This window comes from Pseudonaja textilis, chromosome 2, assembly GCF_049901715.1.
Source record: "Pseudonaja textilis isolate UNSWEBS1 chromosome 2, rPseTex1.2, whole genome shotgun sequence".
In the NCBI taxonomy this organism is placed as follows: Eukaryota; Metazoa; Chordata; class Lepidosauria; order Squamata; family Elapidae; genus Pseudonaja; species Pseudonaja textilis.
In genome coordinates this window covers 113,831,018-113,849,678 of record NC_141991.1, presented here as the reverse complement: position 1 = coordinate 113,849,678, position 18,661 = coordinate 113,831,018, and the positions used below count along the sequence as shown (strand labels likewise).

Genomic DNA, 18,661 nt, shown 5'->3' with positions numbered 1-18,661 from the left:
TTGTTTTGTTTTTTTTCTCCAGTTCAGCAGCTCTTCTGCCTTTCTTCTGTTCTGGTTTTAGAGTTCCACCTAATCATCTCCATGCTTTCAAAGATGACATTACTGATTTATCTCCTCCCTACAGTAGCATAAACTGTCTCTGTTATTATTTGTACAGTGCATATCAGAGTTGGGTTTCTTAATCTTGGAGAACCATCAGTCTTGTGGATAGTAGCTCTGGCAAGAGTCAGTTTCGTGCTGTTAACATTCTATAGACTAGGACATTGGGCTGTATCTAACAAAATGAAATTCAATGTAGAGAAAAGTAAAGTCCTACACTTAGGCAAGAAAAACCAAAAGTACACATATAGACTGGGTGAAACCAGGCTCAATAGCAGTTACCGTGAGAGGCATCTTTGGACCCTTAGTGGGCAACCAGCTAAATAGGAGCCAGCAGTGTGCAGCAGCAGCCAAAAAAGCTAATGTAATCCTAAATTGTATTAACAGAGGGATACAATCAAGATCAAGGGAGGTACTAATACCACTCTATAAAGCCTTAGTAAGACCACACCTAGAGCACTGCATTCAGTTTTGTTCACCACATTATAAAAAAGATGTTGGGACTCTAGAAAAAGTATAGAAAAGAGCAACCAGGATGATTAGGGGACTGGAGGCTAAAACATACAACGAACGGTTGCAGGAACTGGGCTTGGCTAGTCTAGTAAAGAGAAGGACCAGGGGAGACATGATAGTGGTCTTCCAATATTTGAGGGGCTGCTACAGAGAGGAAGGGGTCAATCTATTTTCTAAAGTGCCTGTAGGCCAAACAAGGAATAATGGATGGAAACTGAACAAGGAGAGATTTAACCTAGAAATAAGGAGAAACTTTTTGACAGTGAGAACAAGCTTGCCCTCGGAAGTTGTGGGAGCGCCATCACCTGAGACTTTCAAGAAGAGATTGGACTCCCATCTGTCAGAAATGGTGTAGGGTCTCCTGCTTGGGCGGGGGGGGTTGGACTAGATGACCTACAAGTTCCCTTCCAATTCTGATTATCTGTTATCTGTTATGTCAGACCCAGAGCAAAAACTCTAAAAGTGGAAGTTGAGAGGTCAAGTGAAGGACAGAATAGTTAGCTATGTGATTGAAGAAAAATTGGAGCCTGCATAGTCCCATCCACTGCTTACAAATAGTACAACCATATCTACAGAAATACATGTTTGCAATATTTTCTGGTATAAGATCAATTTTTCCTTTTGTAATGTCCCATCACTTTCCAGAGCCAGCTCAACTTCAGCATGAAGTATGTAGTGCTCTCCATCATGCCTCCTAGCAAGCTCCCAGAATTAACAATGCCACTTGTATTTGGTAGTTGCAGCCGTCCCTCAGCTGACTTTAAATCCCCAACTAATGTTTGTTTGGGATTTTTTTCTCCCCTTGGCCCAATTATGCTTAGATGAGATGTTCACTGAAGCAAAATGATGCAGCAATAAAAGCTGCAGGTTTCTCACAGCCAGCCAGAATAGTTTTCTGGTACATGTGGAATATGCTTATAAGGTACCTGGTGAGAAGCATGAATTGCAACAAAGTGCAAAATAATAAAATGCAAAACAAGGATTTAAAGAGCCTCTGAGGCTGAGAGTGAGGTGTGGGTGGTCAATGTGAAGAGGAGAAGCTATGCCAAGAAAAGGCTTTTATATATCCATAACATAGGACCCTAATGGAGATAAAGGCAATATTCCTAGTCTGTTAATGCAGACAGGTTGCGTTTTTTTCTTACCGCAGCAATACAATTCTTAATTCTTATGGTTCATATGATACCTATATAGAATTTTTTGCAGTGCTGTATTTTCTAAAGCAGCAAATCTTTAATCCATTCTTTAAAAACAAAGAAGCTTGGTAATCTAAATATTTTTATTAGAGCAATGCTTTCTTCATATTTTTCAAAGTTTATCCAAAATTGTCAATGTTTGATGAGCTTGATAACTAATATGCATCTGGCTTTAATATACAAACATTTTTGATAGTGCAGTAGAAATAGCATCACTCCAGAAAGAGAATTAATGTCCTTAATTGCCAATTTCATTTATACTTTTGTCAAGAAGTAGGAAAACCAATCAAATACAGATGTAATGTTAGTCTTTAACATGGATTATTTCAATTTATATAATGAATCTTTAATTATAGATGAGCTAATTGTGAGATTGCAGACTTCTGTTGCAATTACCAAGATACTCTTGTTTTTAAAGCATTTAAATATAAATCTTAAAGTGTAGTAAAACAAGGTTTCTCTCAATAAATGTTATCTTGCTTAATTAATCTGACTATTGATAGATAATTTACACTTTTAATCCCTACTCTCCAGGGGAATATTTTTATAGTTTTATATCACTAACGATACATATTGGGCAGAATTTATACACTGCTGAACATAGGACTTAGACATGCGAAAACTGCACCAGTTTGGAGAAAACACAAAAATGAAAATTTTGAAGGGAAACTAATGCTTGTTTTAAGCCCCTAACTTGATCACAAGCCTTTTGCTTCAATATAAATCTAAAAAGTTAGTAAATAATAATAATTAGGAGCTGTTTCCGACCTTCACATCAGTGACACACAATGCCAAACCATTTATTGTTGAAGATTAAGGAACATATTTTGATTCCAGGTTGAAGATTTAAATAAGAGAGATGGGACGAAGCTAAGTGAAGTACTTAGATTAAATTATTCATTGGGATGAAGGTCTTCTGGGAGATTCAGATTTTTGTCTCTTGGGAGATTTCTCCGAGGCACACCACAAGTGCTCTTCTATAAAATAATGAAAGATTTGTGCCTGAGAGCTTTGAAGAGCAGTATATATGGGTAGCATTCCCAAAAAAGAGCTTTTAGAAATTTATTGGACATGCCCCAAGAAGCCAATGTTTGTGTAATGTGGAGTACATTTATCTCTCAATGTTAACAGCAGTTTAAATACAACAGAATCTATTGAACCTCTATGTTGTCTAACTGGGTAAAAGAACAGATGGTTTGAAAGCTCCCATGATCAGAAAAAATGTGATATATGTCAAACTAGATAGATTTGAAGTAGTGCCTGTACAAACCCTGTGCCTTGCATGAGGTATGTGGTCTGAGTCTCTTATTTCTTTATGTTAGAAATGGAGTTCCTGAGTTGGTATTGTTGCTTACAAAAAAGCACATATTTGGGTTCAAGTTACATGGCTGAGAAAAAATGCTGAAAAAAGCTGTAGGGCCTCAGTGAGTGAAGAGAAGTTTTAAAGTGAAAATAGTAAACCTCTTTTTCAAGTCATCCTTGTGTGGTGTGCTTCTGGAACTTGGCTGGGAATTGTTGCTTTCTTGACAGCCTTTTACTGATCTTGCCAGTTCTTCTGAGAACAAATCAATAATCTGTGTCTTAAATATGATAAACATAGGAAATGCAGAGGCCCCAGGCTTGCTCTGATTCTATAAAATGGGGCATTTTCCCCTAGCAATACCTTTAGGTTTTTTGCCACAGTCTTTATCTTAGCTTTTTAAAAATCAAGAAAAATTGACAGCAAGGCTGTTGACTGAATTTTTACGCAGACTCAGTTAAAATAGAGAGATAAAAGCTTACCCTAGTTTAAAAACAGGAATAAATATTCTAAATAGCTATTTTCTCTGTACCGGTTGATCAAGGAAATAGCCCCTGAAATACTATAGGCTGAGGTGCTATAACAATAACATTTATGTAGTGCAACAGGTAGTCCTCACTTAGCAACCACAATTGAGACTGGTCATATACTCACTAAACAGAAAAATCAAGTGACCACAACTTTTAAGATTTTATTTTCATCTTCCATATTAAATCTGCTTGTCACAAGGTGGTTGTAAAATTGTCAAATGGCAATCGCATGATAGGGATGCTGTGGACAATCATAGATGCAACAGCAGTTGTGAATTATGCAAATGAGAATCAGATGAATGTAGGACACTGCAACAGATGTAAAGGTGAGGAATGGTTGCAAAATTATTTTTTACCACCATCGTAATTTCAAATAGTCACTATACAAGGCACTCAGTAAGCGAGGACTAAAGTAGCACCTGAGTGCTGAGCCTTCTTTCCTTTTTCAGTTGTGTGATGTGCAAGCAGAGTCTTCATGAATTTGTCTAAAAACAGGAATCATATAAGATTAACAGTTTAAATAAACAGTCTACTTTCAGTAATAGGAAAAAGAAGTTTCCTTTCTATCAATCTGAAGTTATCACTGGATATTTCCTTGAGTTGTGGGAGAAGGATCCTATATAATAGGCAACATGATCTTATATACAAACCTATACTTTGTTGCTGTCTAACATACATTGCCATTAGTTACAACATAGTGAAATGAAATTATTGGAAGCCCTGAATGGGGAATTCATTTAAAACTCTGTATATATTTCAGTTTGAAATTTACGATGAACCATCTTTGATTTATGTGATTCTAAGTATTTGAATACCTTCAGTTAATTTATGAAGTTTAAATTTCCACTGTCTAATTGACATTTTATTGGGCTCCTTTGTGAGAGTTCAGCTGTGTTGTACTCTTGAAGTTGGTTCCTGCACCTTGGGGTTCCAGTCCCAGACTTATTTCAGGGATGGCTCAACATTCCATCAAATATCTCACGCCCCCCAAAATCCAAAAGGCACCTGAATTTTATGGATCCTTTGAAGCCTTCAAAGTAGCTAAAGTCCATTTTGCAGGACTTGGTTTCCTTATCGACTTCAAAAGAATAGCTGTGATCTTGGCATTAGTGAAAAGATATCACTCATCTTTGCAGTGAGCAAAGATTTTTATTGATGTTCTGATGTTTAAGTACTTAGGGTTAATAAAGACAGTTGATGACATTGTTTTTGCAAAGAGATCTTTGCCTGTACTACAGTTTTCTCTTTTCAGAAACAAACTGGGTAAGGTTTTTGCAGTTCTGCTATTGGTTCAGCCTGCATTTCTTCAGACCATTGTATGCTGGCCTGAAAAAATGCCAGTTACTAAATTTTAGTTTCCACATGAAGTCATGTGCATAAGGTTTCATTCCATCATGTAATTTCAGTGGCGGTGGGATATTTTTGTTTAAATGGGTTTCTTAACTCTTGTTTTAAATAATACTCTTGGTCTTACTGAATGATGAATGCTTTGTATGTAGAATGAATTATTACGCCTGAAGATAAAGGCTAGGTGAGATGTCAAATACAGAGCTTAGTTGCAAAAATTATTAAAGATGCTCAAGATTCTTCTGGTTCAGCAAATTTTGTAGTACATGTCCATCACCTGGATATAGGTAGCTATAGCCATATAGCTACTTTAAAACCAATGCGGGGGTGGGGTAAGGTCAGTGGACTAGAACTCACAGTCTTGAACTTCGAGTGACATCCTTTAAGATATTTGAAAACTGTTTTATTTGAAACATTTCCAATTCCTGTGGACTCTCTTTGTAGGCATTATATCCTGTCCTGTCCTAGTTTTCTTCACTGCCCTTCCCTGGCTCTGTTTCAGTTTCTCTGAATTCTCTTTAAAATATGTCCAGAACTGAATGCAATACTAGATGTGGAGTCAGACTAAAGTAGAATAACAAGAATTTGGAATGCATACATTTTTTGATGCAGCATAAATTGCATTTGCCTTTCATTGCAGTCACACCATATAGTGCTCATATTCAGTTGGCTCCAAGTGCTGTAATTGAAATAGTAGTTTTCCTACAGTGCTTTTCTATTTAGATGAATCAGTTCATTGCTTATTTGGAATTGAGAAGAATTCTATTTTCAAGCCAAATAAGTATTTTAAAAAATAACCTAATCGGGAACCAGATCTTGCCTTACTGTTAAATATGTATTTAATTAACATGGAGATGCTTCTTCATGCCGTCCTTTACATGGTATTCCATACTGCTCACAAATGGGAAGCATCATAATTACTACCAAATTAGCAAAGAAAATAGTATTTTCCTTTTGGTTGCTGTACTTGATGTTTACTATACTAAATATACTTAAAATAATTAGCAAGGGATTAGATGTTGTTTCTTCATCTTGTGATTCTGGGTTTATTTACTACATTTTCTATTATTATTTTATGCCAGAGAGGACAAAGATTTTGTTTGACGGCTATTCAGGCATTTTTTTTCACTTTGATTTCAGATATGTACTCTGTCTTTTTTTTAAAGATATGAAGGTGAACAGGTGTTAGAAAAATGTTTCTGCATATTAGAACTTGATTGGACTTAAAGATGTATTCCAGATTGGAAAATTATATGGGTGGCATGGCAAATTCTCCCTTGCATAAGCGAGCCCATAGATTGGTTTCACTGAATTTGTTTTTTGTCTTTATGTGGAAAAAGCACTCTTGTTGGATAATTGCTCATGGCTGCTGGCTTGATATTCTCAGTAATACAGGGAGCATTCCTAAAATAAAAATGATTTTTGTCTAAAATATTATGCTTAATATCATTGGTGTGTGTGGGACAAAACCTTGTGCAACACTATAGAGATTAATCGCGCTATGAAAGTACACCAGATTTTAGATTAAGTGCTGTTGAGACATGCCCATGAAAAGAAACTGTATATATATGTCTACTATGTAAACTTTCTTCCCCTTCAATTTTTCTGCTGAAGTTTAAAATATCTAAAAGCACTGGCCCTTGCAGTAACTATTGGAAATTCATTATACCAAGCATTAACTAATCTTGTTTGAGCAATAAAACACCTGTGAGATTTTTGTTTTTTACATTATGCTTGGAAAGCCGACTGAGTTACATTTTTCACTAGATGTCTAACTGATCATGCAGTGAAGTAAGAAGTGGTCAGTGATACTCTGTTTTTTCCAGCTATGGGTTAACAGCTGCTTCTTCGTGTAAAGATGAAGGGTGACAAACAGACATGTTAACTAGCTAAAATTATTAAACTTGGCATATTTATAGTTGTTTGGCAAGTAATAATTAGAAAAGAGTTGAATTGCTTTTGTGAAACCAAAACCTTTTCCATGAGGTGGAGAGGCAGGGACTAAGAGATAAATAAAATTTGAATCTGCAGTTTTGAGAATTACAAGTTTGACTGATTCTCTGAGCTACACCTTGTTCTGATTGGCTTATGCATGGTTCATCAGCAGTGCCCATCTTAGGATTTTACATTTCTCTCCAGCTCTCCGTTTCTCTCCGTTTATGGCTGCATGTGTACACCTGTGCACTGGGGTGTGAATGTTTTGGATTTATTTTATAAATTTAAATATGTGAATTCATATTTTAGTTACTGAGGTACAGTGAGATGAAACTGTGTGAAAGATACTTGAATGTTAGAATCCTATCAGTTTGCTGGTGCTTAGATGACATACTAGGAACTGACCAATGGGCCCCTGATTTTCTGTGTTTAATATTTTTTTCCATTAAACTATTGTTGTCTTTGTAATTCTTGGTTAGTTATTCTGCCTAACAATTTGGGATGGCTTTTGTTTTAGGATATAGACAAGTTTGGCAATGAGATCACCCAGCTAGCTCGTCCTCTCCCTGTTGAGTACCTAATCATAGATGTAAGTATCAATTTTGCTTACTTTTTACTTTGGCTAAAGTAAATAGAAACATTGAATAGAAATATGCAGAATTCTCTCCATAAGTTAAATTGAGGAACTCTTGCCATATTAGTTCCTTACTGGAAAGTAAGTGCTAACAAGTAGTTTATAGCTGTCTGGTTGCAATGTGGTTGTGTAAAATCTCAGAAGAGTATTTAGATTCTATATAAACACACTGTTCAAGAATCCCACTGCTCTTACAAAATTATGTTTGTATTTTAAATAAGTGGGAAGTGTCATCTTCACAGAGATGTTAGTGATTACATCTATTAAGAAAACAAGTGTGTGCTATATCTTTCAGAGAAATGATTAAGCAATGTATGTGTGATATGGGCTTTATTTATTTAGGTCTCTGTCCTCCCTTTATTTTTACAGTTTAAGGTGTATTCATGATGTTCCTTACTTTTTTTTTTGCTCCTCCATTTTTCCTTTTTCTAACGCAAGTCATGATTTTGCTTTAGAACTTTCTGTTCAACAGACCTTCAATTTGGGAGGCAAATATAAGCATTCCTATATTACGTTTTAACTGAATTGCTTTTATTCTATTTTTGTATAATTAATTGTCTTGTTTTATCCTATTTTTATTCAATGTATTTATTTTAAATTATTTGTTAAACACTTGATTTGAATAGAAAGATGACTTTAAAAAAGTGATATTGCCCTCCACACTTTGATGGCATCTATATATTCCTTAGATTTGACATTACAGTGATGGGAAGATTTTTGCTAAATAAAAGAATACATTTCAAAGGTGATTAATCAATAGATGACAAAATTGTAACATGTAGAAAGATGAAATAGAAATTAACACATAATTCAGAGAGCCAGTTTGGTCTTGTAGTTAAGAAAACTGAAAACCATGAATTTAAGCCACACCTTAGCCATGAAAGGCAGCTGGATGTCTGTGGGCCAGTCACTCTCTCTCTCAGCCCAACCCACTCATAGAGTTGTTATGAGGAAAATAGGAGGAGGAAGATGTATTGGATATGTTCGCCACCTTCAGTTATTTGTAAATATAATAAAGGCTGCATACAAATAAATAAATTTGTATAATTGATGCCAAAATTCATTTATAAATAAATAAATTTAAGACAGATTCTGATAGGCTATGAATTCATAGAGATTCACTTGTTCAGCTTCCTTGTCTATCTGTCTTCCTTTCTCCACCTCTCCCCTGTGTGTGTGTGTGTTTGTGTGTGTGTATGTATGTACGTATATATGTACATATATATGTGTGTGTATCTATATATGGTATTCAGCTTTGTTCGGGTATTTTCCCACATCATTATAGTTGTGCTTCTAAAGTTGTAGCAACGTTTCGGCAGAATCTCATCTGCCGTCATCAGGCTTCTGTATTGTGTTCATCTGTGAGTCAGACTGTGGTCTTGGAGTATGCTGTGTTCTGCTTGATTGGTGTTTCTAATATCTTCTGTCTGTTTTGTAGCTTTTTTTTTTTGGTCTTGATTGGCTGGCAACATTGTGTTTCCTGTATTGGAGGCTTTTAGTGTGGCTTGCCTCCGAGTAAACGGACGGCTATCATTTATTAGGAAGCTTAGTTTCATCTGGGTGCCTTATCAGAGAAGCCATAGAGATTGAAAAAAGACCTGAAAGCATGAATAGAAGAGATGACTCCACCAGACTGTCAATTATCTGGAAGCCTGCACTCTCAAACAAAAAAATCTCCACACCACAAGCCAGGCAAACACCTGGGCACAAACAGACTCCCCCGATACCTCCAGCTCAAACACACCCCAACCAGGCACCCACCTCACTGACAAACACAGTACAGAAGCCTGATGATGGCAGATGAGATTCTGCCGAAATGTTGCTACAACTTTAAAAGCACAACTATAATGACGTGGGAAAATACCCGAGCAAAGCTGATACATACATACATACATACATACATACATACATACATACATACAGTGTGTGTGTGTGTGTATATATCTATCTATCTATTTCTACTCAAAACTGAAATTGGCTGATCTATGCACCGAGATACTGCTTTTCTGAAATGATGGTAGCTATTGTGTTGTTTGCCAACTTTCTGCTCAAGTTGACAGTCCAATAAATTGATTAGCCAACAATAAAAGTGTCTGTTTTGGACAATCTGGGATATAAGTTAAATGAAAACATATTGCCAGAAAGTTGCATTTAGGGCGCGTTTGACAAGAAGTGAAACCACATTTCTGAAACCTGTATCATTTATTAGTTGATTGCATGATAAGTTATTTCTGTGCCTTTTGATTTGATTTCAAATTGTGTTGTTCCTTGATTAAAAACCCTATTGTTGGTTAATATCTATCCTATGCAATATCAGGTGACATATGACACTTTTTCATTTTTAAAACACAATAGTTTGTAAAATTAGCATCCCTGGGGCAACAAAATATGTGTAGAATCCTTTTTGTTAGAGGAATAGGGCTGCAGACGTCATAGCTTTTGATAGCAAAGACAAGAACTTTTTTGTCTTACATATGTACATACATACATATGCTGTCTTTCCTCCCTCTAGTCTAGAAAGCAGTAGGAATTTGAACCTTTGATGGTCTCAGAAGTCTTGTGCAATATGGTCTTTTTGTCAGAGATGAACTGATTCTTAATTACCTCACGCAAAACACTAAAAAAAGCCATAGGTTGTTTATATTTATGGAGAAAATATATGGAGAGACATATGAGAGATTTTAAAAGAAAGAGATCGGAAGACCCATAAGAAACTTCATTTCATCTCTCCTTTCAATTTTTTACCTGTCTTTGTTTTAAAGGCCTTATCTGAGGCCTGTCTCTGTCATAGATAGGGGTTTTGCCCTGTCTCTTGCAGTGTCTGTTAACATCGTTTGTCATTTGAATTTCAACTGTTATTATTTTTACTGTTTTGAAGATTACTACCACATTTCCAAAAGATCCAGTTTACACATTTTCTATTTCTCAAAGTCCATTCCCTATTGAGAATCGTGATGTACTGGGAGAAACTCAGGTATGTATAAATAGCAGTTTGGATGAAGGGAAGTATCTATACAATTGCATTTATTTAGTTTTGTAATATTTAAAAGCAGATAACATCATGCATAACATTGGCTTAGTTACAAATAGTAAATAGTTTTAGTTTACCCCTTTTTGTTTTGTGCAAAATTTAACCAATTCTATGTGAACAGATTTCATATAGTCATGTAAAATAAAGTTTTTGCTATGTCTGGAGATCAGAAAAAGCTTGCATGTATGTTACCACGAACAAAATGTCTACCATGGTTACAAATTGTGTCTTAGTAAGACGTCTATTCAGCACATCTGCTTGTATATGCTGTATGCCTTGACTTTTGCTACCAAGCAAAAGATCTTCATCCTTTGAGAGGAAGAAAGTACAATCTGCTGTCTTTCGTATTCCTGTTGTCCCGTTTTGAGCCTATGTTCAGAGAGATAGAGAAGAACTATTGGATTTAAAAACAATTTAGCTTACTTCAGGTTGTCACTGTCAACTCTTATCAACTGAAAAAGCTCACCTAATCTACCCAATTGCTGAGAATGGAATTACACTATTGGTCAGGCATTGGATGAAAATTATAAGCAGTAGGAGTTTCTGCAACTGTCTTCATGAGTTCTGCTAAGCTATTGTTACCTGCCATTTGAAAAGAAACACAGTAAAGTTCCCTCAAGAGCAAGTTTTATCTAAATTCTCCTTGATGTGGAAGGAATATCTGGTTACTCTTTGGCAAAAAAAAATCCAGAGTGTCATTCATTTGCTCTCTTTACATCACAAATACTAGCAGTCTTCATAGATAGAACAAAATGCGTGAAATTGTTAGCTGAACTGGCGATGTTCAGGAGAGCCCAAATGTAAAACCTGCAGGCCAGTTATGAGGCGGTGGGATATCTAACAGAGCCTACAATGCTGTTTTCCTTTCCTAGCCTTTACTTACAGTTGCTTCTACAGTTCTACATTTCCTGCCCTCTGCATCCCAATCAACTGCTGTTTCTTTTGCTGCCTCCACATCCTCCCAGTTTTTCCTACTGTCTCTCTGCCTCCCTTCTGCTTTGTTTGCCTCTATATTTCCCAGCTTCTTTGTCTTCTTGCATATCTCTTAAATTCGATGTGTTTGCTTCCTGGATGCTATTTCTGTCTATTCATTCTTGCTGGAAGAGTTTCATCAGCAGAGGGTGCTATGATCCTGAGAAAAGACTTTTAGTATCATAAGACTTTTACTAAAAAGAAAAAAAAACCTGCACGTATTTTAGTTTGAGAATGTTGCTACAAAAATAGAGAAAGAATTAAATGCTTAAACAAGTATAAATGTAAATAATAAAGTTAGTATTAAAGTCATATTAAAAAGTCATCTGACTGCTTCGGTCCTGCCCACTTTTGAAGGGCAGCTGTTGAGATAACAATTTTTGCACTGTACATACGCTGGTAAATTTCATAGAATGTTCCAGTTGGCTAAATAATGCTTCTGTCAATCTTTGCAGGACTTTCACATTCTAGCTACATATTTGTCCCAGAATACCTCTTCTGTATTCCTTGACATCATCTCTGATTTCCATCTTCTCCTCTTCTTGGTCACCAATGAAGTGATGCCTTTAAGGGTACGTAATGACTTTATTTTTGGAGAAAAGCATAAAGGTTACATTAAGAAGGCTGCTAAGCATAACTGACTTTAAAACAGGATATCTTGACTGTTAGAAGTGGTTTCTAGATTGGTAGTTTGGCAGTCAATTCTGAGCTGTTTGGAGCAATAAATTGGTAGCAATTGTCACTCAGCCTTGGTGGAGCAAATTTGACACTTAGGCATATTGTTAAATTTTCTGCATCAGAAATTCTTGTTGTAAAAAATCAATTCTGCAATCTCTTTTGTCTATTTTTAATCTATGCTTATGGCTAGCCCAATTTGCTAACTTTTGCTAGATCACTGATAAATATGAAGCTCTGCCTTTACAATCGACAATTTTTTTTAAAAAGGCAGGAAAAATAATAATGTACTGTATTTTCCAGAGAGCTTAAAGAATTGTAACGATGTGTGGAATAGCTGAGCTACCAGTAGGTAATTAACCAGGTTTACTGAATATTATGATAATGAAGTATAATTGCAATGGTGCAATTGTTGTCTTAACAATAAAATATGGAATACACATACTCTGTCCTCTTTTTACATTTTAGAAACTTCCTATCACATTTTTTGTAATTCTGGACGTAGCCTTTTCCATCTGCCTTTGATTTAGAGAATCTGAGCTCTGTAATTTATAGTATAGAAAGCAAGGAGTTCTGTTTTTCAACAGAATGGGGTTAAATTTGCAGGCAAGCCAGAACTTCTTGAAGATATACCTTTCTAAATTTCATAGAAATCAAAGCAGGCATTTTTGAAGTAAACTTCATTAATCCTTTTTAAAGAACAGTTCCTGTAACTTTGCTGTTAGGTCAGTGTAACGACACAGGTGTAGCAGTTGCTTCTCTGGTGGGTATCCATCCTAGCCTTCAAACAGTTTTCTTTCCCGATTATTCATTTACATCAGGATCTGATATGTAACAAATCCAATGTACAGATTCTGACATTTATGCAGTAATGTGATTATGGAGCCAGCAGAAACATTTTTATTTCCTGAGCCCCTTCGCTCAAGAACAAGGATGAAATGATAACGCATATTGTTATCTAGTTCATTTCAGAACTTGTCTGCAGTGCCACCTGCTGTTCAAATCTCAAGAAATGGTGTTTTTTTTTCAGCAAACCCATTTTAATGTAATCCTGCATAGTGTTGCTTGTGAATGTCGTATAACAGTTACTAACAATTACAGCTAGCGGAATATGGTGCATTAATCCTTTATTTAAAATGTAGGTAGGGTTTTGATGTGGTTTTATTTCCTGTTTTAGGACAGTATCAGTTTGTTGCTGGAGGCAGTAAGAACCCGGAATGAGGATCTTGCTCAGACCTGGAAAAAATCTGAACAGTGGGCTACCATTGAGCAGCTTTGCAGTATGTTTAATGTCTTTGCTCTTTTTGAATCCTCTCACTCTAAAGATGCTGGACAGCTTTTGTTTACCTACATCAGATTGCCTAGTGTTGGACTTTAGATTTGAAACCACCTTTGGAATGAAATTAGTACAAGTAAACAAAATTTTACACTTTGTAGCCAAGTGGTGATTTAATTCATGCAGGAAAGAAAGGAGGGGTTTTTATAGGATACAGTTGTAGAAATCTGTGGAAAGAGTTAGACAAGGAATGGGACTATTCCTAAGGGAAGATTGCATTTATTATAGAAATTATCTAGCAATTTGTAAAGTTTCCAGGCAAAAAATGTTTTCTGCTTGTTGGAGCTTTTTCCGTCTCCTAATTATTCCATTTCACTTTTTCAGGCACAGTGGGTGTTCAGTTGCCAGGACTTCAAGAATATGGTGCCATGGGCAGTTCAACACATGCAACAACTTCTTCAATGTGGGCCTGTCAGCACTGCACCTTCATGAATCAACCAGGCACAGATCATTGCGAGATGTGTAGCCTCCCACGGAGCTAGGCCCTGTTTGGCTTGGCGGTCAGGGCGGCCATTACAGACCAACTGGCAGAAATACAGAGGCAAACCTTTAGCCAGGCAGGACTGTTTTTCCTCCTGGGATGATGTACTGTGTGGGGCGGGGCAAGACAGGAAAGGGGGGAAAGGACCCATATCACAGGTATTCAATTGCCATTTACAAGGTGGCAGCTTGCAGTTGGAACAGGATGTCCCAGTGGGAAAAAAATAAGATGGCCCCACTGTGCTGCCTTGTCTTTTCTTTGCTCTCAGTATTGTAGAAAGCCAGCGGTCCAGCCACCCGTCGCACAGGTGGCTGATCGGCTCTGTGGGCTCATGGCAGTGTGGCTGTGTCGCCCAGTTAGCTTGCATGCCACAAGTTTTCCCCGCCTTAAGCTTGTCAGTGAAGCTAGGCAGTAGTGTTGAAGGGATGACTTGGTCCCCCAGGGCTAGCTTGTGTAATGTTGTTCTCTTGACACGCTTTGCATTTAGCCCCAGAGTTTCTGGGTCACTGGTGCCTGAGCCACATTGGTCCATTATAGCTTCAAATTGAGTGACGTGTGATCGCAGGACATACTGCGGCTTTAAAGCCCCAGGCTAAACCTGGTACTGGAGAGTGGGGGAAGAACATCTTTCTCAACCAGACAGGGATGATTCTGCTTGCCTCCATTTCTTGCCCTACATCCCTAATGGCAGCAGATTAAAAGAATTGCCAGAGTTTCTAAACCTAACCCAGAGGTTAACTAAGAGAGAAGACGATTTTCATCCTGGTTTGGCAACGGGACGCATATCCTCTCACTTCCAGGTTTGGAACCCCACAGCAGCTTCATTCCAGCTGTGTCAGGACTGGGAAACCAACAGTTCACAAGCAGTTATTTGTACCAAGTCTCCATGCACTATTTTCCCTTTATATTTAAAGCAATTTCCTGGGATCCAAAGCTATGATCGGGCAAAATATCCAGGCATTTTATTCATGCCTATTAATGACTACACAGGGATCAGCACAACAAAGTTAGATGGAGCATATATTGGAATGGGAGTTTGTCTTACCTCACTAAAATGCCTGTGTAAAAATGACCTTGCCTCTAGAACATAGTGACTGCAATAGAAATGGCCTTGCCTCTAGAACACAACCCTGCCTACTGTTCACATAATCATATATTAGCTGTGCCTCCTATTCCTTATTTCTTCTGATACCTGGGCTCTTTCATTCAAAAGTGCCCAGAGATTTTTATTTTTTTTCATTATCCAAAATTCCCAATATCTCTGCTAGGACTGTTTTATGTTAAATCACAATTAGTTCCGCTCGCAGAAGTATTCTTCATAGCAAGCCTATGTAATCACCCTGATGAACCTCGCAACATTAGAGAGAAAGAAGCCCTTCACGTCAACTCTTTGGTTATGTGGACATACAGCCTTTGTTTCTGCCCTTCCATAGTTTATATTCCTAGGTCTTCATCATCACCAAAAAATGTGCCTCCATCTCAGCTCCCATTTTCATTACGGGCATGTAGGATCGGCCTCCAAAGACTTGCTGTGAAGGATGCAGTCTTTGCCCTTCAAGGCAGTTGTCGCTGGGGCTCATAAACACACTCTCTGGCCCTAGGTATTGCTGGCAGGACGTGTGACTTTTGTTTCCTGGGTTTGCATTTTGACTAGATTTCTCAAGCTCAACGGGCTGTAGCCGCTCTTGCTGTTCTTCTTGGTTCTTTGGGTTGCAGAGGTGTATGTTTGGTTTGGACTGGACTTAACTGAATAACAGCCCCTGCAAATAAAAATCTATTAAAAGCATCCAAAATGATGGCTTTGGGTCCTTTTGTTACTTTCTCCACTTTGCTCTCTACTCGTTTTGAATTTGTGGAGCCCTTGGGCCCCAAACATTTCTCCTGACCACCATTCATGTATTGTTCCAATACAGATACATATGTCATGATGATTCACTTCAAGTCCCAACCACATCTAATTTCTAAAGTGCTTGCTGTACATGTGAGCAGTCCGCTATTGTTTAAAATCTCATCTTAAAACAAAAAAAAATGGGATCCATGTTTTTAGCAATCTGGCAAGTAAAGAATATAGGTTTTATGTAAATATGATATGGGTTATACATGTTAATGGATACAGCCATTGATAACAAATGGTTAAACCTGAACCATTTATGTAAGGTGGCTAGTAGGAAGATTAACATACTTCTGACCTTCTAGATCATGATTTAGAAGTATGAAAGAGTTGGGAGGAAAAAAGACCAAAAACAGACATAATATCAGTGTTCAGATTCATAAAAAAGTTGCCATAGAGAAAAGGTCAGGAACTATTTTCCACTGCCACATAAACTAGGACCAGAAATAATGGGTACAAGGGAGGTTATGGGTTCTCCATCTTTGGCTATTGTTAAGAAGAGGCTAGACTGCCATCACTTGAGGAACAAGCTAATTGGTTTTCCTACACATTGCAGAGGATTGGACTAATTGACCCTTGTGGTCCCTTCAAACTCCACAAGTCTATGATTCTAGGGTAATGACTTGGATTAACTGATGGAGGAGATAACATTGTTGAGATATTAATACCTTATAAGAGAGCAATAACATTCAAAATGGTTTTCATGGGTTATAGAAACAGCTAAATATAGTGATTTAAGAGACAAATGCAAAATTCTCAACTTAGGGGGAAACAAAGATAAAATGCACAGATGTAGGGTAGGGGAAGCCACATAGATAGTAGATCTTTCAAGGTAAAAAAAAACTTGAAATATTTGTCTTAATAGTGAGGACCTATATCCAGCTTGTGGTGTGGCTCCAAGAAAGCAAATGCAATTTTAGTCTGCATCAATCAAATATTTTCCAAGTCCTGGGGAGTAATTGGCTCCACTTCATTCTGTGTTAGTCAGATCACACCTTGAATATTGCATCAAGGTCTGAAAACCAGTTTTGGAAAGAATTCAAACAAGTATTTCCAGAGAAGAGCAAGAATTAGAAACATTAAGTCTAATGAAGAAAATTTGAAGCAGCTGTGAATGTTTATCGTGGATGGGGGTATCATAGCATGCTAGAGATATGTCAAAGGATGATGCACAGAAGATTGTGAAGGTTGTGAAGATTTTCATGCATGGAGGGTCCTTTGCACCAATTATAGTAGTATCTGTGAGCTGACCCAAAGTGTGCATGTCTTGTGCATGGACCTGTACAACATAGGTCCTCTCAGATGTGATCCAGGGTAGGAGAAATTGAAGGTCCAGAGCAACATGGCTTCAGAGAACTAGGACTGGTATGGCAGGTAGATGCAGAGTGTAGGAGAAAAAAGGTGTGTTACTGTGTAGAGGCAGAGGAGATCCAGTGAGTATGTCCTTAAGATTTTCCTAATTTGCTCTGTGGTTTTGCTTGGGTCAGATCATGCCCTCCCTCCCTGGAATAGCCCAGACAAACATCCAAGGAATAATGTGTTTTCTTTCACATGTAGGACAAAATATTTTTAATTTCATGCACATCCCTTCCAAGAAGGTCAAGAACTATTATTCTAACTAGTGAAGAATAGCTTGTAGGTTGCAAGAAAAACAAATTTTGATTGAATTTACTGCTGTTAGGCTATGGAGCTCATTAACCAGATAAATGATGGGATTGATTCAGGGATTGCATTCAGGATCAAGACAGCCATCTGGTTGAGAATATTTTCATTTGGATTCTAACACTGAGCTGAGCTGTGGCTCAGTGGATGAAGTGTCCTTTCCCAACTCTACCAGTGCCCTGTAGGTCAGGAGATAGATTTTGTGTTCCCATCCATTTTCCTTATGCTTATCTCTACTGTGCCATCTGGACTCAAAAACACTGACAAGGGACTGACGCATGTCCCCATCTGGCTACCTGATGTGAACCACACTGAATGTGCTCTTCTCACTTAAAAAAAAAAAACCCATTGTCTGGATATCATTAAGAGCAAGGGGAAGTTGGGATGGGGTGAGGGGAAGCAGCAAAGCTAATGCCAACAAGACGGGACGCTTCTAATTTTCAAAAGAAGTAAGTCAAAGCTGCTTTACCTTTTGTAATTCCCAGTTGTCCATATTTCCCAAGAAAACACATGCTGGGGAATTGCAGTTTTGTGCCTTTGTAAACAGTTTTCGTGTAAATTGTGCGCAGCAGAGTTGGCATACACAGCTTTGTCCCAGAGTTGGAGTACACAGCTTTGTCCCTGATTTGTCTATAATCAAAGAAAGTATGAATAAACAAGAGAAATATCCTCTTTTCTCTTGAGTGCTAGTGACCTAAAATGTATTTTGGAGTATTTGGGGGAGTTGTACCACAAATCTCTTACTTCCCTCCTCCATCCCTTCAGAGATGTAAACTGCAGATCGGACAGATTCCTTTCGTAGGCCAAAAGGATCTGTTTGTAATTTGAAGAATGGCAAAAGTTCAGGACAATGTTATAAAGTGAAAAGAGGCAGATCTTAGCTTGAAAAAAAAAACAAGCTAGACTTGAAAGAATGACCACCACATCTTGCCATCTGAGGATTTCAGCAGGTAAATAAAGTTTTTATTAAATTATGGGTTTTTTTAATTAAGTATTTTTTGAAGGTCTTGATCACTGGCTAGTTGGCAAGTGAGAGCTGGAATCTAATTCATCTGGAAA

The 18,661-nt window shown here is 37.4% G+C and overlaps 1 protein-coding gene across 1 annotated transcript in view; it reads left to right on the top strand.

The window, feature by feature from the left end:
- The window catches only part of NPLOC4 (NPL4 homolog, ubiquitin recognition factor), a 49,555-nt gene extending 33,713 nt beyond the window's left edge, over window positions 1-15,842 (top strand). Inside the window, exons 13-17 of the mRNA XM_026701752.2 lie at window positions 7,438-7,509; window positions 10,433-10,528; window positions 12,013-12,129; window positions 13,410-13,512; window positions 13,893-15,842. Of these exons, the coding sequence (XP_026557537.1) occupies window positions 7,438-7,509; window positions 10,433-10,528; window positions 12,013-12,129; window positions 13,410-13,512; window positions 13,893-14,050 (546 nt within the window). The 3' untranslated portion in view covers window positions 14,051-15,842. The remainder of the gene's footprint in view (window positions 1-7,437; window positions 7,510-10,432; window positions 10,529-12,012; window positions 12,130-13,409; window positions 13,513-13,892) is intronic.
- Window positions 15,843-18,661: the final 2,819 nt, after the last annotated feature.